Here is a 23,539-nt window from a genome sequence, read left to right as displayed (position 1 = left end):
GTGAAAACGCAACTTTTCCAAGCTGTCTCATCCTTTTCTTTGTACCATACAACGCTTTTTTGTGTGGATACAATTGAAATATTGAAAAAGCTAACATTTAGATGGAAACATGTGGCTACTTTAGCGTGAGTTTAGGATTCGATGTTCCCACAGTATACCTATAGATTCATACTGTGGGTATTAAAACCCAAGTGTTTTTCAAGTAGTTATTGGAGTTTGCTGCTTCTTTTTTGTGCCAAAATGTTAAAGAATTTTACTTTGTAATATAACCGGTCAAGCTGATTTCTATATAATTTTTTGTTTCATAGGATTAGAATCTATTGTTTTCACTCAAAAATGTTGTGGCTGGTTTTCCCGCTCATCTTCTTGTTCGACACAAATGGTGCTCAGGAAGTTATTTTTGGTAAGAACAAGTACACCGAGTACCAGGTTGGGAACTTAAGTCTAATCCTAACAGTTCCCCATGGAGGCTCTTTGGCACCCTCTTCAATACCTTCTCGAGATGCTGGATGCTGGGAAAAATCTACAAAAATGTGTTACTATGTACATTCCTGTCCAACAGGAACCACAAAAGACACAACAAATTGTAAGGTTACAACCGTGAAGGATCTCTATACCCAAGAAATGGCATCAGCGGTGGCCAAAGAGATATGTCGACTGACATCAGGATACTGTCCTCATGTTGTTATTAACAACTTATCAAGGTCTAAATTGGATCCTAACAGAGACAAGGACGAGGCTGCTTTTGGCGTTCCTGAAGCAGAGCAAGCCTGGGAAGAATTTATGGGTTTTATTCGTACTGCCAAGTCTCACATGTCAACTGGTCTGCTCATCGACATTCATGGTCACTCTCATGCTGAAGGATGGGTAGAGCTTGGTTATCTCATCTCCAAAACTAACTTAGATTCTGGAAATTTCAAAGCTGCTGACACCTCCATATATTCGTTGTCCAGAAGACGCCCGAGCACCACTTTCGACAGTTTGCTTCGTGGTAAGGACAGTTTGGGAAAATTAATCGAAGAGCAAAATGCAAGTTATTTTAGCGTCCCCTCACCGTCAAATCCAGGGCCCAAAGGTGGTAATTATTTTTCCGGTGGTCACATTGTCGCCACCCATGGGTCTAAAACATCTGGTGAAGTAGATGCCATTCAAATAGAGCTTCCAAGGTGGATTCGGGAAAGTGCCGAGCGCCCTAAGTTTGCTGCTGTCTTGGCTAAAGCTATACTGAATTATTACGATATACAGCTTGCAAAATCACAGAATGTTTAATTTTTCTTCTGCTATTAAACAGCAATAAATGATGCTTTGTGGAGCTTCTTTTACAAAATGTATATTACAATATTTATCTGGAAAATATTTAGCAGATACAAACAATTTTAAGGATTCAGAGTGGAAAAGGGTACTAAAGGCCTACCATGTGGGCTTCTTTGTCTCAACAAATATTCCAGCAACAACTGTTCATGATAGGTAAATACATATTGATGTCGGGACACGTAAAGGCAAAAGCGTGTGCCCATATTAGGTCAATGATGCCACTATCATCCCCGCCAATTTGTGTTCATTAGCTGTGGGTTGGAGAATTTCTCTTCCACAGCTCATTGGCCTGGCACTGAGAGCTAACTGCCAGATTCAGACAAACTTTGGTTTGGAACAAACCCAAGCTCATCTTTACCAGACAGTACTGGAAATGTCGAACTTCTAGGGCTGAAACTTACAGTTCCAGCTCTAGTATAGAGATGATAGTGGGTTGCTCGCTCTCCACCTCATTCATTCCATTCCATTCAGTGATTGTGACATTCATCCGTTCCTCCTCCCTTGTCATCCATTTGTAGGATACCTTATATTCTGTGAAAAGGATACAAGAAATGTTATAAATAAGGGGTAAAAGGAGAGGGATTCACTATGATAAATGTTACATTGGAACTGTAAAGCCGGCCATACATGGATCAAAAATTTGGCCGGGTCATGAGGGACCAACTGAATTTCAATCTATGTGTAGGCAGGCTAGTTGTACAGAAGTCAGTCTACTGATCGCCCTCTGTACAAACAGCCTATTGGAAAATTTCCACACAATCAGCACCTCCAGGTATAGCCAGCAGTGATGATCAGTGTATTCTGATGGTGGGAAGTCTCCCCACTGTTAGAACTCCTCAAAATGTGTGGATGGAGGAAATTAATATTTTTAAAAAAAATTACTGTGTAGCCTGCCTTCGTTTCAGCATCAGAAGTTTGGTGCTTACAGTACTCTAGGGCAGTGGTCTCTAGATGTGGCCTTTTGCTTGCTTTTATCAGGCCCTTGGGGCACTATTTCATACACTGATACCAGTGGGGGGGGGGGGGGGGGCATAATTCCTCTTAATTACAACAATGATAGGTCACAATTCTAATGACACCAACAATTGGGAAAAATGACACCAATGATCCAATGATAGGGCACGAGTTCTCCCACTGACACTGATGAGATGATGGGGCACAACTCCTCCCACCAACACCAACAAAGAAGCACAATTCCTCTTAATGACACCAATAATGGGACAGAATTCCTCCCAATTACACCAACAGTTGGTCCGAATGACACCAATGAGGAGGCACCAACAATTTGCTCCCAATGACACCAACAACTGAGCCCAATAACACCAAGGGGGGGGGGGGGGGGGTACAATTCCTCCCAATGACACCTCCAATTGGGCCCAATAACACCATGGGGGGATACAATTCCTTCCAATGACACCAATGATGAAGCACAATTCCTCCCACTGACACCAGAGATGGGGCATTGTTTATTTCTGACAAACTAGAAATTTGGACCCTCAAGATACTGCCCTTAGATGAAGATATTGAAAACTTTAAAAAGAAAATGAGAAAGGGTGAGAAAAAATGTTCCCTATAAATAGAAGGGGGAGCCATCGGTAAGACCATGTAACAATAACTGAGAATAAAACCTGATTGTGCTCAACCAACCCTCAAACGCATATCAAAAAGGAATTAATTCAACTCGCTGAGCTCCCATTTTGTGAGTCCGCCATATACAGCATCTCACAAAAGTAAGTACACCCCTCACATTTTAGTAAATATTTTAATTCTATCTTTTCATGTGACAACACTGAAGAAATTACACTTTGCTACAATGTAAAGTAGTGAGTGTACAGCTTGTATAACAGTTTAAATTTGCTGTCCCCTCAAAATAAACTCAAAACGCAGCCATTAATATCTAAACCGCTGGCAACAAAAGTGAGTACTTTGCTGTAAATTAGAAGAAATCCAAAATCCAAGCTTCGGTGAGTGTTACTAAATGGGATTGACTCGATAATGAATGCCGATATAGATAGAATGCATATACAGTTGCAGCGCTCTAGAGGGGGCACTGGTGAGGCTGCACGGACGTGCACTAGTGAGGCTATATGGGCACTGGTGAGGCTGCATTGATGGGCACTGGTGAGGCTGCATTGATGGGCACTGGTGAGGCTGCACTGATGGGCACTGGTGAGGCTGCACTGATGGGCACTAGTGAGGCTGCACTGCTGGGCACTAGTGAGGCTGCATTGATGGGCACTGGTGAGGCTATATTGATGGGCACTAGTGAGGCTGCATTGATGGGCACCGGTGAGGCTGCCTTGATGTGCACTGGTGAAGATGCATTGATGGGTACTGGTGAGGCTGCTTTGATGGGCACTAGTGAGGCTGCACTGACGTGCACTGGTGAGGCTTCACTGATGGGCACTGATCAGGCTGCATTGATCTACCCCTCCCCCAAACAGTGTGAGGTACAGTGAACTGGCTCCTTGTTTAAAAAGTTTGAGGACCCCTGCTTTAACCTGTGGGAATAACACTCACTGGAAAATCTGACCTTCAAATTATAGGTAAGTAATTTCACGCCAGATAGCCAAAGATTCCAATATTTTACAACTTATAAAACAAGACTTCCAATACTTCCCATCAGATGAGCCTAGGCTTCCAATATTTCACATCAGATGAACCGAGGCTTTCAATATTTCACATCAGATAAACCAAGGCTTCTGATTTTTTTTTTATGCCAGATACATGAAGGTTTCCAATACTTCACACCAGATAAGTGAATAAATAAATAATGTCGCGCTACAGACTACCCACCCTGTGAGTACTGAAATTTGAAAACAAATGTAAAATTAAAATTTAAGTGTAACCGTGAGTAAGTGATAGCAAAATTTGCAGGGGTTAGAGCTGCCTTTACCTAAAACCTCCGCCCCCTGATATAGGAGGGGTATTGAGTTTGAAAGATATGAATAATAGACTATGGCGCTAAACCCAAAATTATATACTTGCAATTTAATAGCCTATCTATGAAAATATATGTATATACTATTAATGGTCCATCTGCAAACTATATATAGTGCAAAATTATGACTCAGTGCTGAAAGTACTAATTAAACCATATAAAATTAAAGTGAAAAGTAATAGTTGGTATGTGCAAATACGTGCTGACACTGCTGTGTCAAATTAGTATAGATTCCATATAATAACATCAAACTGCAATCAAAAATTCATACAAAAATAATTGATGCCAAATCCTTGTGCATGGGAAAAAACTTTCAAAGCCACATAGGATCGCTACAAACGTCCCCTAGGTAGCCATGACACAAAATAAAGTGACTTGTGCAAAAAGTGCCAATCTTCAATGCAGAGGAAATAATCGCATAGAATCACTACAAATGTCCCATAATAATGTCCTAGGTAGCAGTGACACAAAATAAAGTGACTAGTGCAAACAGTGGCAATCTTCAATGGAGAGAAAACATTCGTCCCCGGTGCGCCACTCAGTTTTTTCACAGGGGACAGGAACACAGACCACCAGGTCCGAGAGCAATGGATACGAGATATGACCCCCAGAGAGAATGGAAACCTTTCCAATACCCAGTAAGAAACCAGCAGCAAGGACCTCCCAGGAGAAATGGAGGATGGAACCCGAGATGGACCAGATACGAAAATACAAGGAGAAACTATGGGGAATACGAACGCCATTGGGACCATAGAAGGGAGGAGGCATACAGAACACCAGGCCGGAGAACAGAAAACGCATACGAGGTAAGAGAGGAGGCCTCCAGAAAAAGAAGAAGGGAACAGTAGGGGACAGTAGGGGAGGGCATATACAATTTAAGCCAGGTGAATTTCACAGAAGAAGAACTCAGAGTGTTGGACATGGGATTAAAATGTGCTCCCGATAAGGGCTTAGACAAGTTCGAAACATACGTATATTGACCTCCAAAGATATGTGAGGAAACTCAATATTAAGAAATCTTTTGGGACAAGAAACTCCCACATAAAGGAAGATAACGATACAGTTTGATAAGCACTCCCAGTTGAGAAATAATTCTACCTTTAACCCCAAGGTTCAACATGATGAAAATATAAAGGTTTTTAAGAAAATGGTTGAAAATGACTTAAAAGACCTAGAAGTCAAGAAAACCAAAGGGGGAAAGATATGGGAAACCATTAAGCAAATAGAAAAAAGGAAGGGTATTGTCATCAGACCTGCTGACAAGGGAGGGGGTCTAGTTATACTAAACAAACAAGATTATGAAAAAGAAATGGAGAACTTATTAAGCATACCTAACACTTACAAAAAATTGAAGAAAAATCCGAAAGTGGAATATGAAAACAAACTCAAGAAATATGTGAAAAAGGGCAAGGATGTGGGTATCTTGAATAAAAAAGAGGAAAGGTATTTAACACCGAAGGCAGCAAAGACCCCAGTCATGTATTACGTTCCCAAGATCCACAAAAATCAGACTCATCCTCCAGGAAGACCGATTATTAGTGGGATCGACTCCCTGTTCTCCAGGTTAGGGGCCTACGTTGATAGTTTCCTATAGTTTTCCTATAGTTTGCACATACCAACTATTACTTTTCACTTTAACTTTATATGGTTTAATTAGTACTTTCAGCACTGAGTCATAATTTTGCACTATATATAGTTTGCAGATAGACCACTAATAGTATATACATATATTTTCACACCAGATAAACCAAGACTTCCAATATTTCTCAACAGTTAAACCAAGACTTCCAAAATTTCTCACCAGATGAACCAAAGCTTCCAATACTTTTGGCAGATTTGCCAAGGTTTCCAATATTTTACACCAAATGACGTGTACTTGTAAACGTGTGCAACTGACTAATTTCTGCAGGTGCCCTACATGCTGCTGGGTAAGTTCTATACAATAAGTGAGCCTGTGCTTAGAGCATGGAGGAAGCCATTGTTGAGCTCAAATTCTATAAAAGCTTTTACTTAGTCGTCATGCTGATCTAATGGATTTAGTGCTGTCTGAGCCATTTACCTGAAACAAGTATGCCGATCAAGACTTAGCTTGGGGAATACTTGTTCCAGGTAGATATCAAAGCAGCTAGCATTTTCAGGAGGAGGCCAGAAAGACCCTATATTTCTATCAGTACCGGTTCCCTATAATTTAGAATTATAGATATGTACGTATTCTTAAAGGAAATTATCAGAAGCGGTATCTGAACCTGCAACCTCTGCTGTGTCTGACGGTATCTCTTGCTGAGCCACCTGAGATGCTGGCAATATTTTACACCAGATAAACCAAGGCTTCTTTTTTCTCTTTATGCTAGATAAATGAAGGTTTCCAATGCTTCATTCCAGATAAACCAAGACTTCCAATATTTCTCACTGGATAAACCAATATTTTACATCAACTAAACCAAGGCTTCCAATATTTTTGGCAGGTATGCCAAGGTTTCCAATATTTTGCACCAGATAGGAAAAGACTTCTGATATTTCATACCAAATAAACCAAGACTTCCAATATTTCACACCAGATAAACCAAGGCTTCCTGTATTTTGCACCAAATAAATCAAGGCTTCTGGTATTTTACATAGGATAAACCAAAGCTTTTGAAATTTTACACCAGGTCAACCAAGGCTTCTGATCTTTTATGCCAGATAAATGAAGGTTTCCAATATTTCGCACCAGATAAACCAAGGCTTCCAATACTTCACATAAGATAAACCAAGGTTTTCAATTGTTCACACCAGATAAACCAAGGCTTCTGATATTTCACACCATATACAGTAAACCAAGATGTCCAATATTCCACATTAGGTAAACCAAGGCTTCTAATATTTCACACCAATTAGACAAAGGTTACCTGTATTTTATACCAGATAAACCAAGTGTCAGGAACGTGTAACACTCCTGTTTCAAAACAGCAGCTGGGCTCTTTCCAATATCCGGGTTTTACCTATGGTGCATTCTCCCTGTCTGCCTGTCCATTGGCAAGGTGATTGATATAGCTAGTCTCTGGGTGGAGACCAAATCTGATTTAAGCCAGCCAATCCTGCAGTCTCATGTTTGTGATAGTGTTTGTAATGTGTGCTCCAAGCTCCCTGTTTGTCTGCCCTTGTCTGCACTGCTCTGCTGTTTAGATTCCCTTATTTGTGACCCCAGATTGGAACTCAGACTATTCTCTGAAATCTGCATGCCTTTTAACTAAGAATTTGACCCTGACTATTTTCAACCCTACCTGCCATGTACCTGGACTGTCAGTGGACCACTCTGCCTGTCTGCCAACTGCTAGTACCTGTTTTCTGTGCTCATTTCATGTCTACCGTGGCATGGTGGACAGGCACTATAGCATTGTGTATAAGACCTGGGAGCACCTGTACTGGCTTCCACTCACCCAACAAATCAAATTCAAAGTACTAACAATAATTTACAAAGCCATCCACAATTCTGCCCCCTGCTACATCACTAACCTAGTCTCAAAATACCAACCAAGCTCTCTTCAGTCCTCCCAAGACCTTCTGCTCTCTAACTCTCTTCTCACCTCATCCCATGCTCACCTCCAGGACTTCTCCAGAGCTTCTCCCATCCTTTGGAATTCCCTACCCCAATCTGTCCGACTGTACCCCAATCTATCAAGCTTTAAATGATCCCTGAAATCCCTTCTCTTTAACCACTTGCTTACTGGGCACTTAAACCCCCCTCAGTCCCAGACCAATTTTCAGCTTTCAGCGCTGATGCACTTTGAATGACAATTGCGCGGGCATACAACACTGTACACATATGACATTTTTATCATTTTTTTCCCACAAATAGAGCTTTCTTTTGGTGGTATTTAGTTACAGCTCGGAGTTTTATTTTTTGCTAAACAAACAAAAAAAATGCAAAAAAAAAAAAAAAATCATGTTTTAATAGTTTGTTATAAAATTTTGCAAACGGGTCATTTTTCTCCTTCATTGAAGTGCGCTGATTAGGCGGCACTGATAGGCTGCACTGGTGGGCACTGATAGGCTGCATTGGTGGGCACTGATAGGCTGCACTGGTGGGCACTGATAGGCTGCACTGGTGGGCACTAATAGGCATAGTTAAGGCGGCACTAATAGGCACAGATAAGGCGGCACCGATGGGCACAGATAAGGCAGCACTGATGGCCAAAGATGGGCACAGATAAGATGGCACGGATGGGTGGCACGGATGGGCACTGATAGGTACCACTGATAGATGGGACTGATGGGCACTGATAGGTGGCACTGCTGGGCATTGATGGGCGGCACTGCTGGGCACTGGTAGATGACACTGATGGGCATGGATATGTGGCACTGGGGTGCAGCACCTTTGAGGCAGATTGTGGGCACTGCTGGGTGGCACTGTGGGCACTGCTGGGTGGCACTGACGGGGGGCACTTACTTTTAATACATGTGGCACTGCAGGGGGCAGGTGGGCACTGGCAGGGGGCAGGTGGGCACTAGCAGGGCCGGCCGTGATCGGGACTGATGTCCCGATCACGGCCGCCGGTGATCGGCTTTTTTTTTTCTCCTCGCGCTGTCAGCGCGAGGAGGAATAATAGCCGATTACCGGCTCCGTTATATCACATGATCAGCTGTCATTGGCTGACAGCTGATCACGTGATAAGGGGTCGGGATCGACCCCTTGCACGGATCGGTGATCAGGCGAGTCTCATGGACTCGCCGATCACATGGCGCGCAGGCCGCTCGTGCACGGGATGACGTCAATAGACGTAGTCCCGGAAAAGGAGATCCGCGCTGTAGCCGTCATTTGGCTATAGCGCGGATCTCAAGTGGTTAAAGAAGCCTAACTAATACACTGTTTTACTTCATCCATCAGCTCATCCCCCACAGCTATTACCTTTTGTATCAATTGGCCCTCCCTTTTTATATTGTAATTGTCTAATGAGCAGGGCTCTCTGATTCCTCTTGTACCAAATGGTAATGTAACTGTAATATGTACCTTTATTTTGTTAAGAGATGTGCAAATGGTTGGAGCTATATACATCCTGTATAATAAATAATAACTGAGTGCTGGTAGGGGGCTGCTATAGGTGAAGAACACAGAAGCCATCTATAGTGTTGTACCATCTACACTAGGCTAGGGGTAGGGGTAAGCGTGACACCAAGGCTTCTGATATTTTACATCAGATAAAGTAAGGTTTCTAATATTTCAGCGCAGATAAACCAAGGCCTCTGATATTTCACACCAGATAAACCAAGGCTTCCAATATTTCACACCAGATAAACCAAGGCTTCCAATATTTCACACCAGATAAACCAAGGCTTCCAATATTTCACACCAGATAAACCAAGGTTTCCAATATATAATGGTTACCTGGCACTCATCTATGTTCTTGCATCCTCAACAGTCGCTCGAATGAAACAAAAACTCCTCTTTACCTAATCACATTTAATTATAAAACTTTCAACCAATATTCTATAAAACACTCACATTCTGCACTAACATCAAACATATAAACTGTACATAAAGTATCTGGTATACTGCACTCTAGTAATCATAGCTGTCCCCTCCATGTCTGATCATCAAAGTGCTAGAGACTCAGCAAAAGCTCTAGAGATGACTTTGGCTAGCCCAGCAATAAATAGATAGGTGAATCAACCTAGTGGTCAGTGCTGGCCCACTCATTAGGGGTGCAGGGGTGCCACCCCCTTAATTCATGCACCCGGACCCTAATCTCCATGCAGAGTGCCAGACGCATGGATTTCAATGTTTTTTTACGCATATGATTAGAGCCTGAGGCTCGAATTGGCTTCAAAAAAGGGTGGGCTCAGGGCGCCGGGAGAGGATGCAGTGTAAGTTCCCAACCTCCCCCCCTTCCCCACATTATTAAGCACAAGCAGCCAATGCTAGTGGAGACACAGAAAACAATACAAGCTTGACGGGGTTCTAATCTTTCTCTATCCAAACCTGAAATAAGAAGTGTTGGCTACACAGATACTTGAAGGGGTTGTAAAAGTTTTTTCACATTAATGCATTCTATGCATTAAGGTGAAAAAACATCTGACAATACTGGCCCCCCCCCCAGCCCCCCCATTATACTTACCTGACCCCTCGAAAGTCCCGCGCTCGCCCCCAACATCTTCTTCACCGATCAGCCTGGCTGCTGATTGGTTACAGTGGATGGATTGAAAGAAGCACAGCCATTGGCTCGCGTTGCTGTCAATCACATCCAATGACATGACGCACCGGGGGCGGGGCCGAGTGATACAGTGAGCGGCTGTAGCCGCCGGCTGTATCACGGGAGCGCGCCCGCAAGCACTCCACATCATGCGAGGGAACTGGCATGAAGTTGTGGAGTCCTTGCGGGAGGGAGCCGAGACAGCCGCCGAGGGACCCCAGAAGAGCAGGTTCGGGGCCACTCTGTGCAAAACGAGCTGCACAGTGGAGGTAAGTATAACATGTTTGTTATTTAAAAAAAAATAAAAAATTCCTTTACAACCCCATTAAAAAAAAGCTGCAGAGAATGTAATAACTGTCTGTTAATTGTCATAACATCTCTTGTGGTTTCCTGGATTGTCCAATCACGTTTACTTATCCCACCACACTTCTTGTGAAATTACTGGTGATACTAGCTAATGAGATTTGTTGTGCCAAACTGTAGAAGTCAGAGTTCTGTTGTTTAAAGAGGAAGTAAACCCTGATGGGTTTACTTCCTCTTTCATTCTCTGCAAAGGCAAAGCATAATGGACTACTATACATCGCATAGTAGCCCATTATGTGTCACTTACCTGACACAGGAGCCAGCGAAGTCACCGCTGTCCCCTGTAGTTCCGAGCGTCCATCTTCTTGGTGGGTCTCCGTGGGTCTCGCTGCTCCGGCGCTGTGATTCGCCAGAGCAGCGATGACGTCACTCCCACGCATGCGCACGGGAGCCGACACTCGCGGCATCTTCGTCATTGACGAAGCCGCGTTCAGTGCGCCTGCACGCCGCTGTCTACGGCGCATGCGCCGTAGATAGCGGTGCCTGTCTTCGGGCAAATATCTCCTAAACCGTATAGGTTTAGGAGATATTTCTTGGACCTACAGGAAAGCCTTAATCTAGGCTTACCTGTAGGTCAAAGTGGTTTGTAAGGGTTTACAACCACTTTAACTGACTCATTTCTGCAGGTGCCCTACGTGACGCTGGGCAAGTCTGATACAATGAGGGATCCTGTGCTTAAAGTTAGCCATTTTTTAGTTCAAGTTCTATGAAAGCTTTTACTCAGCTATTATGCTGATCTAATGGATTTAGTATTATCTGGGCCACTTGCCTGAAACAAGTATTCTGATCAAGTCTTAGCTTAGGGAATACTTGCTCCAGGTTGCTGAGTCACAGATGGCTGAAATCACAGGCACTGTAATGCCTCATACACACAATAGGATTTTCCGATTTTTTTCTAAGAATGTTGGCTCAAACTTGTCTTGCACACACCCTGGTGATGTTGGCCTGATAACATGCACACAAGTTGACACAAAGGGGTTTGAATGGCTATTACAGGTAACCAGGGATTTTTTTCTCAGAAAATAGGTGCAGGAACTACCCCTTTCTGAGTCAGTTCTTGTCTCCGCCCCTTACCCATCTCCAAGCACCGCTTCTGGATTCCACTCCCCACCCACCACTCAGTATTGCCCCTTTTAGGCCCCTTTCACACTGGGGCAGTGCGGGCTTCGGCGGTAAAGCGCTGCTATTTTTAGCGACATTTATCGTCATTTTAGCAGCGAAAAAGGGTTAAAACCGCCCGCAAAGCGCCGCTGCAGCGGTACTTTGCCGGCGGTATAGCCACGCTGCCCCACTGATTTCAATGGGTAGGAGCGGTTTAGGAGCGGTGAATACACCGCTCCTTCTCCGCTCCAAAGATGTGGCTAGCAGGACTTTTTTCACCGTCCTGCTACCGCACAGCTCCAGTGTGAAAGCCCTCCACCTGTACCGCGGGTAAGCCCGTATAATATTCCAGGGTGATCTGCTTTTGTACCTACCCAGCTGGTCAGTGGGAGCCTTTCTAGTGATATAGCTACTGGTCTCCGAGCATGACCCTTGACCGTGTCACAAATCTTCACTTCACAAAATGAATTAGAGTTTCTTCTTTTGCCCCTCTTCTGTTATAAAAAAAGTTTTTTAGGAATAAAGATCTTCACGCAGTGTAGGAGATGTTTCATGCACACTATCAGATCCTCACTTGATGCAGGGGATGCTTCATCCATAGTATCATATCCTCACCTGATGCAAGAGATGTTCGAAATTGGCCATCGAACTGTTCATGCATTTTAAAATCTAGTTGCAAAATCTGTGTACTATGTCTCTCAAATTTACCAACAACTATGTAGTGAGATTAATGCCACGTATACACGACCGGACTTTCCGGCAGACTAGGTCCACCGGACTCAATTCCTATCGGGGAAAACCGTTATTCTGTATGCTGGTCCGATGAACCAAATACGACGCAAGGGAAGCTACTGGCTACTGGCTATTGAACTTCCTTTTTTAGTCCCGTCTTACGTCATCACTTTCAAAACGAATGGACTTTCGAAACAGGACTTAGTCCGTTCGTGTGTAGCCAAGTCCGTTCATTTGGAAAGTCCATCGGAATTCCGCCGAAAGTCCATCGGGAATACCATCGGACCTAGTCTGCCAGAAAGTCCGGTCCTGTGTACGTGGCATAAGCCACTACACTGAAACATGGATGGTTGGCTTTAGGTGTATTTCTCTGTTATCTTTTTGCCTATCAAAGGATTTTTAATTCTGTACGGCACTCCTGACAAACAGTACAGCCAGGTCCTCGACATCTTTAGAACCTGTGGATTAGATTCCAGTTACACAATACATTCTGTTCTATGACTTGTCCTTGTGCTTGGAAAAAGACAAAGCAGCATGTACTGTATATTGTTGACATTAACAGGGCCCATAATCTTCCCACTTTGAGGTAAGATTGAGATCCCAATGCACCACGGCAACACATCTGCACTGTAGTGTGTGCGTTTGTAATGCACTGCTTTTGAAAAAAGGGCATTTTTAGGCATCTTAGGGTGCATTTATAACCCATTCATTTTGAATGGGCTGTATTAATGCAACACACATTAATGCAAAACATAATGCACAAGTAAATGGACCCTTTCAAAATGATTATTTATAACAAAAAAATCCAATGGCCATTCCCATATGTAGAAACTAGTTGCTGTTACATCATTTCTTCCAGTAATCATGTAGTAGCCAGTCCCTGCCAGAAAACCATATAAAGGGAAGGAGAGGAGGAAGCAGAGCTGTCTGAGAATTCCAGGAGAGGTAAGTGACACTGGCCAAGTCTGGCAGATTATCTTTACATTTATAAACCCCTGCAGAGCATTGCAGCTTCCTTAGACACCTACTACTGTATATAATTGATGGCTTTGTTTTATACATTTTCATTTTTTGTTGAACTTTCTATCCCTCAAAATCTAAAGGGTTTTAAATAATTAATAACCACAACATTGTGTCTTGGGGATTTAAAAGTAGCAATGGTAGAGTTTCAATGCCATCATCATTTTACTTCTATTTTCTGTAGATGTTCAGCTGATGAGATTCTAATTTCTTAGTCCTCCATAATCTGACCTCACATGTTGCAATATAAAACTCTTTATGCAACAGTAGATTTTCAAACAAACGTTCATACAAACATTCATACGAAAATTCTCAGTACAATTGACAAATTTTGTTTGCTTTTAATACTGTATTCGATTTTGGAATGCATGGACTTGATCCTGAATGAAAACTACATTCACTGTTAGGACATCGACTTGAAAATTGAACAAATGTTCTTAAGATAAAATATTTCTAGCAAAATTCTACTAGTGCATGGCCAACCTTCAGCCTTCAGCTGGCCATACATGAATTAAAATTTGTCCGGTTCAGCAGGAACCGGTTTAATTTCTGTTTCAAAATTTTTTATTCAGTTAAGCTCTTACAGATCGGAAGATGACCAGGCCATTTTTTGCTATACGGCACTGCGCCGCTTTAACTGACAATTGCGCGGACGTGCGTGCGATGCTGCACCCAAACAAAATTGATGTCCTTTTTCTCCCCACAAATAGAGCTTTCTTTTGGTGGTATTTGATCACCTCTGCGGTTTTTATTTTTTGCGCTATAAATAATTAAAAAAAAGCAACAATTTAGATTTTTTTTTTCAAACCCACAATTTTTTACTTTTCGCTATAAAAAATATTCACAAAAAAACAAAACAAAAAAAACAAATTTCTTCATCAGTTCAGGCCAATATGTATTCTTCTACATATTTTTGGTAAAAAAAATTGCAATAAGCATATATTGATTGGTTTGCGCAAAAGGTGATTGGTTTGCACAAAAGGTGATCTGCGATTTTTAGTGGGACTTCTACATTACGGTGGAGAGATCGGACACTTTTGACACTTTTTTGGGACCATTAACATTTAGGCCTCATGTACACTGCTGCTAATAAACGGAAGCTCAGAGGCAGTTTGCGCTGCTTTTTTTCAGCTGCCCTTGAACTCATCCAATGTTATCTTATGTGTACATGTACACAGGCTCATTTAATGTCGTTTTTAGGCAGTTGCCTTTATAGGCTTTTCTTTGAAGGCAAAAAAATGAGTTCAGACGGCAAAGTTTCTGACCTTTCAGATGCTAAGTGCTGTACCAGCGTTTAGCCGCGTTTCGTTTACAGGCGGTTTTCATTTATGACTATTTTGAAAGAAGCAAAAAAATTATATAACGCTTCTAAGCGCAAACGCGGCAAAACGCAGCTAAACGTGGCATGTAAACACTGCAAAACGTTTTAAATGTGGGTTTTTATCTGTCAAGTTGGGAGAGGTTGTAAAAACGTCCCATGTACATTAAGCCTTATATAGCAATCGGTGCTAAAAATAGCCACTAATTACTGTATAAATGTCCCTGGCAGGGAAGGGGTTAACACTAGGGGTGATCAAGGGGTTAAGTGTGTTCCCCGGGAGGTGTTTATAACTGTATGGGGGCTGGGCTGACTGGAGGAGGAGAAAGATCACCTTTATAATCACTAGGAACAGCAGATCTCTGTCTAACTTACCTGTCAGAACAGGGACCTGTCTGTTTACATTGACAGATCCCCATTCTGGATCTCGCTCCCACGATCACGGGTGGCTGTCGGACTTTACGGCTGCCAGTCACGCACATCGGGCCCCCCTGCCGTACAGGAGTCAACGCACACCTGCGGCGATTTGCGGGAACATGCCAACCTGGCGCCGTATAACGACAGCAGCTGGTCAGCAAGTGGTTAAATAAGTTGTTAACTTGCTATAGTTCCACCCACGTAGGGGCTTTGACGGTGGTAACAAAAGTTAGATTACAAAAGTAGACAAAATGCAGCAGTATGAACGCTTCACTTTTTCCACATTTTGTTATGTTACAGCATTATTCCAAAATGGATGAAATACATTATTTTCCTCGGAATTGCACAAACAATACCCCATAATTGTTGGTATATGTTGGCCGATTTATGTAGGATATGTGTAAAATGGATTTGTCAACTGCCTGTCCTAGAACGTGAACACATCACAATACATACACAAGACATGTATACATATAATATAATATCCTACATAAATTAGCCAACATATACCAAAAATAATGACAACGTGAAAGAAGCTGGTTTGAAATCTTTGCAATTTTATTAAAAAATCCCATGTATATAAGTATTCACAGCCTTTGCCATGACACTCAAAATTGAGCTCAGGTGCCTCCTGTTTCCAATGATTATCCTTAAGATGTTTCTACAACTTGATTGGCGTCCACCTGTGGTCAATTCAGTTGATAGGACATGATTTGGAAAGTCACACACCTGTCTATATAAGGTCCCAAAGTTAACAGTGCATGTCAGAGCCCAAACAAAGCCATGAAGTCTAAGGAAATGTATGTAGACAGGATTGTATCAAGGCACAGATCTGGGGAAGGGTACAGAAAAATTTCTGTAGCATTGAAAGTCCAAATGAGCACAGTGGCCTCCATCATCCGTAAATGGAAGAAGTTTGGAACCACCAGGATGCTTCCTAGAGCGGGCTGGCAGGACCGAGGACCTTGGTAAGGGAGGTGACCAAGAACCCGATGGTCACGCTGACAGAGCTCCATCGTTTCTCTGTGGAGAGAGAAGAACCTTCCAGAAGAACAACCATCTCTTCAGCACTCCACTAATTAGGTCTCTATAGTAGAGTGGCCAGACGGAAGCCCCTCCTCAGTAAAAGGCACCTGACAGCCCGCCTGGAGTTTGCCAAAAGGCACCTGAAGGATTCTCAAACCATGAGAAACAAAATTATCTGGTCTGATGAAATAAAGATTGAAGTCTTTTGCTTGAATGGCAAACATAATGTCTGGTGGAAACCAGGCACCGCTCATCACCTGGCCAATACCATCCCAACAGTGAAGCATGGTGGTGGCAGCATCAGGAACTGGGACACTAGTCAGGATAGGGGAAAGATGAATGCAGCAATGTACAGAGACATCTTTGATGAAAACCTGCTCCAGAGCGTTCTGGTCCTCAAAATGGGACAAAGGTTCATCATCCAACCAGACAATGACCCTAAGCTCACAGCCAAGATAACAAAGGAATGGCTACGGGACAACTCTGTGAATGTCCTTGAGTGGCCCAGCCAGAGCTTAGACTTGAACCCGACTGAACATCTCTGAAGAGATCTGAAAATGGCTGTGCACTGACGCTCCTTGTCCAACCTGAAGAAGCTTGAGAGGTCCTGCAAAGAAGAATGGGAGATACTGGCCAAAAATAAGTGTGCCAAGCTTGTAGCATTATACTCAAAAAGACTTGAGGCTGTAATTGGTGGCAAAGGTGCTTCAACAAAGTATTGAGCAACGGCTGTGAATACTTCTGTACATGGGATTTTTTTCCTTTTGTATTTTTAGTAAATTTGCAAAGATTTCAAACAAAAACTTCTTTTATGTTGTCATTATGGAATTTTGTAGAATTTTGGGGAAAATAATGAATCCATTTTCGAATAAGGCTGCAACATAACAAAAGTTGAAAAAAGTGAAGCGCTGGGAATACTTTCTGGATGCACAGTATAATAACAGAGGATAGGCCTTTTTTTCAAGCCATGGGGGCCAAGTGGTCCTGGGGAGGTTCCCTCAACAGCAGGGTATCCTCTAGGCCCACCAATATTCATTCAATGGTGCAATTTGTAGCCTATACAAATTAGACATGTGCATTACGAAAAAATTAGTTTTGTTTAGATTCGTTAATCTAGGTATTTAGTTTTGTTCAATTCGGTTGATTTGGTCAATTCGTATTCGGGATTCATATTCTAAATTAGTTTTGTCTTTTTTCGAGTTGTCTTCGAATTTACCGAAGTTTTCAATTCGAAACGTTTAAATCGATACATTTTTGAATCCATCAAAAATAAAATGTTATATTATTTTTTGATTCAAATGCAGCAAAATGAACAGACAAAAGAAAAATTCTTCATCAAATGATTACAATGACTCTTTAAATCACATTTGGCTTAACAAAAACAGCATTATTTCAAAATGGTACTCTAATAACACACAGAGGGTTTGATTTGAGAAATATGTTTACATTGCAAATTTGAATGGAATTCGATGTAAAATTTGATTTGAATTTCAATTTCGGAAATTCGGATGAATTTAGTTTTGTTATTCGGAGCATTCGGTAAACTATAATTTGGGTATTCGGGTATATCCGAATCTCTGAATAATGACAAATTTGTCTGAATATTAATTTGGAACGAAACGCACATGTCTAATACAAGTCTAAGAAGAGGAAATAGATCAGAAATCAGGAGGAAGAAATGAAGAAAGGTGACTCTAGGGAAAACAAAAAAGTGTGCACTTGACAAGTATGGAGCGGATAAGGAGAGCTGAAGTTAAAAGGCCAGGATTAGAGGCCTAAAGGGGGAGGGACGTAAGGGCTCGGGATCATCAAGGCCATCTGTCATGGGCAACCTAAGCTAGCTGAGGGGAGCGTAGGGAACACATAAGACAGCCATGGTTCCAAAACTTTCAGGAACTTAGCATGAGTGTTATTGTGGATGCTAGACATCTGTTCGTTGAGCATCAACGCAGTCATGCAATCTCTCACCCCCTGGAAAGGAAAAGTTGGTTTCTTCCAGGCTTGGGCAATCGTTCTTTTGGCGGACAAAATTAGGTAGATGAACAGTCCCAGAATTAGGCAATGTAATAGGGCAAACTTTGCTTATTTGTGTATAGGGAGGTGAAATAAAGTAAATAGAAGGCCAAAAACACGAGACCAAAAAGGAATTAGTCTAGGGCACGTCCACCATGTATGAACAACGTCACCCCAATGGCCACAGCCCCGGAAACAACTATCACTGTAGGATGGATTGGTGGACTGGACTAATTTTGATCCATGTATGTGCACCCTAGTTGTACACAAGTCAATCTATCGATCGACTTATGTACAACTAGCCTGTTGGGCTTTTCCTAAACGAATAGTGCCGTCGGCTATAGCCGGCAACACTAAGGCCGGCCATACATAGAGTGAATCTCTTTCCTGCAGCCACGAGTTGCAGAAAATAATTTTGCTTGATGCCTCCATCAACACAGACAGTGCTGATGCAGGATCATTGTCTTTTCCCAGCAGGGGATGGGAGCAGGCGGGGAAAGCTGTCCCCGCTGGTATAAGACAGTGATTATTGCTAGCGGCTATAGCAGCTGCTTGTGATAATCGTAAGCGAATCGGGCAGGCTGGTTGTACCCCAGTTGATCGATCAATCAACTTGGTACATTTAGCCTGCCCACTAATGGTTTGAATCTCGGCCAGTAGTTGCTTATTTGAACCATGTATGGCTGCTTTAACTATTGTGGTCTGTCGGCTGGGTTCTGATAGCAACACGCCAATTCCCTGATAGCAACACGCTGGCAAAATACAATAGTGCTGCTGTAGGGATTTCCTCATGAACGCTGACTGTGTTGATGGGGAATTAAGCAATAATCTGACCATCCTTATTGTATCTCTTTATTTTCTCTTAATTTTATTTCTATTGAATCTCCTTTCGATCTACCAAAAATCGTTGGGGGGTTGTCTATTTGGATATGAATTGAATGGACTGCTTAAGCAGTTTAAAAAAACTGACCTGATTCCCCAATCCACACATTCGATGTGGATTGGGGAAATCCTCCCTGCTGAGCTATTGTATTCTGACAGCAGGGACACTTTCCCACCACAAGAATACACTGATCAGCATTGCAGGCTATAGCCTAAAGCTCTGATCAAGCAGGGGAAACGCGACAGGGTAGTTGTACAGAGGTTGATCGGTACAACCACAGTGGCCATTCATGGATCAAAATTCAGCTGGTCCTTGGTGAATCAGTTGAATTTCAACCTATGTATAGCTGCCTTTAGGCAGGCTCTCAGACCAGTTTTTTTGGTATATTTAACCACTTCAACCCCAGAATGTTTTAACCCCCCCTTCATGGCCAGGCCATTGTTTGCTATTCAGCATTGTGCTAACCGTTATCTGGCAATTGTGTAGTCATGTAACTCTGTACCCAACAAAATTTATATCCTTTTTTCACTCAAATAGAGATTTTTTTTGGTGGTATCTGATCACCACTGTTTTTTTTTTTTTTGCTATATAAATGATAAAAGGTAGATTTTTTAAATGGTCTTTTAGTGCCACTTCCAAAATCAGCTATTTAAAAGGGTCAGAACTCATAAATATGGCAACATTTTAACAGTACAGATACAAATATAGTTAAAAAGTGTAACGTTTATTACAAAAATGGATCCTGGGACAGGTGAGTGGCTTATTTTTTCCACAGGTAACTGGAACTCCTCTTTAAATAGTTGAATTTGGGACGTGGCACTTAGCCATGTCTTTATGGAGCTTGCTTTGTGCACTGGTAAAAATCATTTGCTGGAGGGGGGATTATGGTGTGGGGTTGTCTTTCAGGGGTTGGGCTTGGTCCCTTAGTTCCAGTGAAGGGAACTCTTAAGGCGTCAGCATACCAAGACATTTTGGACAATTTCATGCTCCCAACTTTGTGGGAATAGTTTGGGGACGGCCCCTTCCTGTTCCAACATGACTGCACACCAGTGTATAAAGCATGGTCCATAAAGACACGCATGAGTGAGTTTGGGGTTGAGGAACTTGACTAGCCTGAACTCAATCTGATAGAACACCTTTGGGATGAATTATAGCGCAGACTGCGAGCCATGCCTTCTCATCTAACATCAGCGCCTGACCTCACAAATGCACTTCTGGAAGAATGGTCAAACATTCCCATAGACACACTCCTTAACCTTGTGGATGGCCTTCCAAGAAGATTTGAAGCTGTTATAGCTGCAAAGGGTGGGCCAACTCAATATTGAACCCTACGGACTAAGACTGGGATGCCATTAAAGTTTATGTGTGTGTAAAGGTGTCTCAATACTTTTGGTAATATAGAGTAGCAATTAACCGGTTCCCGACTGGTTCACATCTATATACTGTGGCAGAATGGCACTGCTGGGAAAAACCCCATATGGGTATGTTGTACCCTTTAGGAGCTACTAGGGGGCGCTCATGCGCCTGCTGCGCAGTGGGGGTCCTGATGTCCGCTCATGCTACCTGCGATTGCGTGCATGAGCGTCAGCATGGAGATCATACTAAGTAGGAACAACGATATGTCTCCTCTCCCAGTCAGTCCTATCCCCACCACAGTTATAAACACTAATGAGGGAACAGGTTTAACCCCCTGGATTGCCCCCTAGTGTTAACCCGTTCCCTGGCAGTAACATTTACACAGTAATCAGTGCAATTATATAGCACTGATTGCTGTATAAATGTCAATGGTCCCACAAATGTGTCAAAAGTGTCCGATCTTTCCGCCGCAATGTCACAGTCCAAATAAAAATTGCATACCATTACTGGTAAAAAAAAAAAAAAAATTATAAAAATGCCATAAATCTATCCCCTATTTTGTAGATGCAATAACTTTTGCACAAACCAATGAATATACGCTTATCACGATTTTTATTTTACCCAAAATATGTAGAATACATATTGGCCTAAACTGATGAATAATTATTATTTTTTTTTTTTTATTGTGCATATTTATTATAGCAGAAAGTAAAAAATATTGTTTTTTTTTTTCAAAATTGTCGCTCTTTTTCTGTTTATAGGGTGAAAAAAATAAAATAATAAGCAGTGGTGATCAAATACCACCAAAAGAGAGCTCTATTTGTGGGTGGAAAAAAGGATGCAAATTTGGTTTGTGTACAGTATCGCAGAATTGTCAGTTAAAGCGATGCAGTGCCAAATTGTAAAAAGTAATAGAAGAGATTGCACTACGGAATAGTGCTAAATAAATTAATATCAAGGTGATTAATAATATAATTTTTCAGGTAAGAGCTGCTTCTACTTGGTATGCCCCTCCCAAAATTGAGTGGGGCTGGTAAACATGTAAAAAGGAAACAGGTAGAATTGGCGCTATACCTCAAAATTTACAGTGTATATCATATACAGCCTCTAATTGTGTTCCAAAGTTAATTGTATTTGTGTAATTATCTACTCAATTATCATCAGTGTCAGAAAAAGGAAAAAAACAAAACACGCACGTGACATAATCAATTATGCAAAAAAAACAAAAGGAAAAAACAAATCCAATCCTATTATCCTATAAACATAAGTATACAGTGCCAACAAGTCCGTTAGGATATCCAAAGAAAATCGCCAGTGCGATTTGGTGTAAATAAATTATAATGCGCTCACCAGATCCTTTGCCCCTACTGGGGTAAATCAGCCTTCACAGTATTTAGTCCCTGTGTCACTTTCTGGCGTCCCCCGGGTATCTGACCATTCATCCACGTTTTAAAGTTTCAATCGTGCATTTGAATAAAAAGAGGAAGAGAGCCCATAGCGTAATATGTCTTTTTACAGGAAGTTTATTGCAAACAGAAAAACCTACTCACATTTGATCAGAATTAAAACCGCTGTGTAAAAATCCTCCCACCGCTAGCTACTGTGGTGTATTCAAGAGAGGTCACGTCTCTATAGCCACGCTTACCGGTTTCGTCACGCTCTAAAATATAATCTAAACATATTACGCTATGGGCTCTCTTCCTCTTTTTATTCAAATGCACGATTGAAACTTTAAAACGTGGATGAATGGTCAGCTCTGTGTGTAAACACACAGTTTCCAGTTCTCTGAGGGGAGAAGAGACAGATCGTCTGTTAATACAGAGTATGAACAGCGATCTATCTCTTCCCCTACACAATCCCCTCCCCCCTTGAGTTAGAGCACACACTAGGGAACACAACCCCTTGATTGCCCCCTTGTGGTTAACCCCTTCACTGCCAGTGACATTTTTACAGTAATCAGTGCATTTTTATAGCACTGATCACTATAAATGCCAATGGTCCTAAAAATGTGTCAAAACTGTCCGATGTGTCCGCCATAATGTCGCAGTCCCGATAAAAATCGCAGATCGCCGCTATTACTAGTAAAATTTAAAAATGTATAATAAAAATGCCATAAATCTATCCCCTATTTTGTAGGCACTATAACCAATCAAACCAATCAATATACGCTTATTGCAATTTTTTTTTCTACCAAAAATATGTAGAAGAATACATAACGGCCTAAACTGAGGGGAAAAAAAAATTTTATATATATTTTTGGGGGATATTTATTATAGCAAAAAGTAAAAAATATTGAGTTTTTTTCAAAATTGTCACTCTTTTTTTTGTTTATAGCGCAAAAAATAAAAACCACAGAGGTGATCAAATACCACCAAAAGAAAGCTATTTGTGGGAATAAAAGGACGTCAATCGCAAAAAGTGCTCTGGTCAGGAAGGGGGTAAAATCTTCCGGGGCTGAAGTGGTTAAGAAAGATTATTTATTTGCAAAATGCTATAACGGAAACGTTTTCTTTGTTTCTATCTTTTTTTTATTTATTTAGGAAAAAAAAAAAAACCCAGTAGAGATTAAAGCGGGAGTCCGCCGGGACTCCGCATTTTTTTTTTTTTTTAAAGCCAGCAGCTACAAATACTGCAGCTGCTGACTTTTAAACTAGTGACACTTACCTGTCCAGCGCGCCCGCGATGTCGGCACCCAAAGCCGCTATCTCTATCGTCTCTCAGGTGCTGCCGCCGCCATCTTGGGTATGGGAATCAAGAAGTGGAGCCTTTCGGCTTCATTTCCCGGTTCCCTACTGCGCATGCGCGAGTCACGCTGCGCAATGAGGATGGACCCGCTGCCTCTGGGATCTGTGTGTTTCCCAGCAGGCAGCGGGGGACTTTCGGAA

General features: G+C 42.0%; 2 protein-coding genes across 6 annotated transcripts in view; both read left to right on the top strand.

Moving 5' to 3' along the window:
- Positions 1–1,303, top strand: part of LOC143986295 (uncharacterized) — a 50,649-nt gene extending 49,346 nt beyond the window's left edge. For all 5 annotated transcript variants that reach the window (XM_077484781.1, XM_077484780.1, XM_077484782.1 and 2 more), the window contains one exon: positions 309–1,303. In XM_077484781.1, coding sequence (XP_077340907.1) covers positions 309–1,269 — 961 coding nt within the window. In that variant the 3' untranslated portion in view covers positions 1,270–1,303. The remainder of the gene's footprint in view (positions 1–308) is intronic.
- A 12,157-nt stretch (positions 1,304–13,460) lies between these two features.
- The window catches only part of LOC143987871 (peptidoglycan recognition protein 3-like), an 87,524-nt gene continuing 77,445 nt past the window's right edge, over positions 13,461–23,539 (top strand). The window contains exon 1 of the mRNA XM_077487023.1: positions 13,461–13,566. The gene's annotated coding sequence lies outside the window, so the exon portion shown is untranslated. The remainder of the gene's footprint in view (positions 13,567–23,539) is intronic.

This window comes from Lithobates pipiens, unplaced genomic scaffold (assembly GCF_037356315.1).
Source record: "Lithobates pipiens isolate NorthernLeopardFrog02 unplaced genomic scaffold, aLitPip1_a1.2 Scaffold_1, whole genome shotgun sequence".
In the NCBI taxonomy this organism is placed as follows: Eukaryota; Metazoa; Chordata; class Amphibia; order Anura; family Ranidae; genus Lithobates; species Lithobates pipiens.
This window is presented reverse-complemented; position numbering and strand designations above follow the sequence as displayed.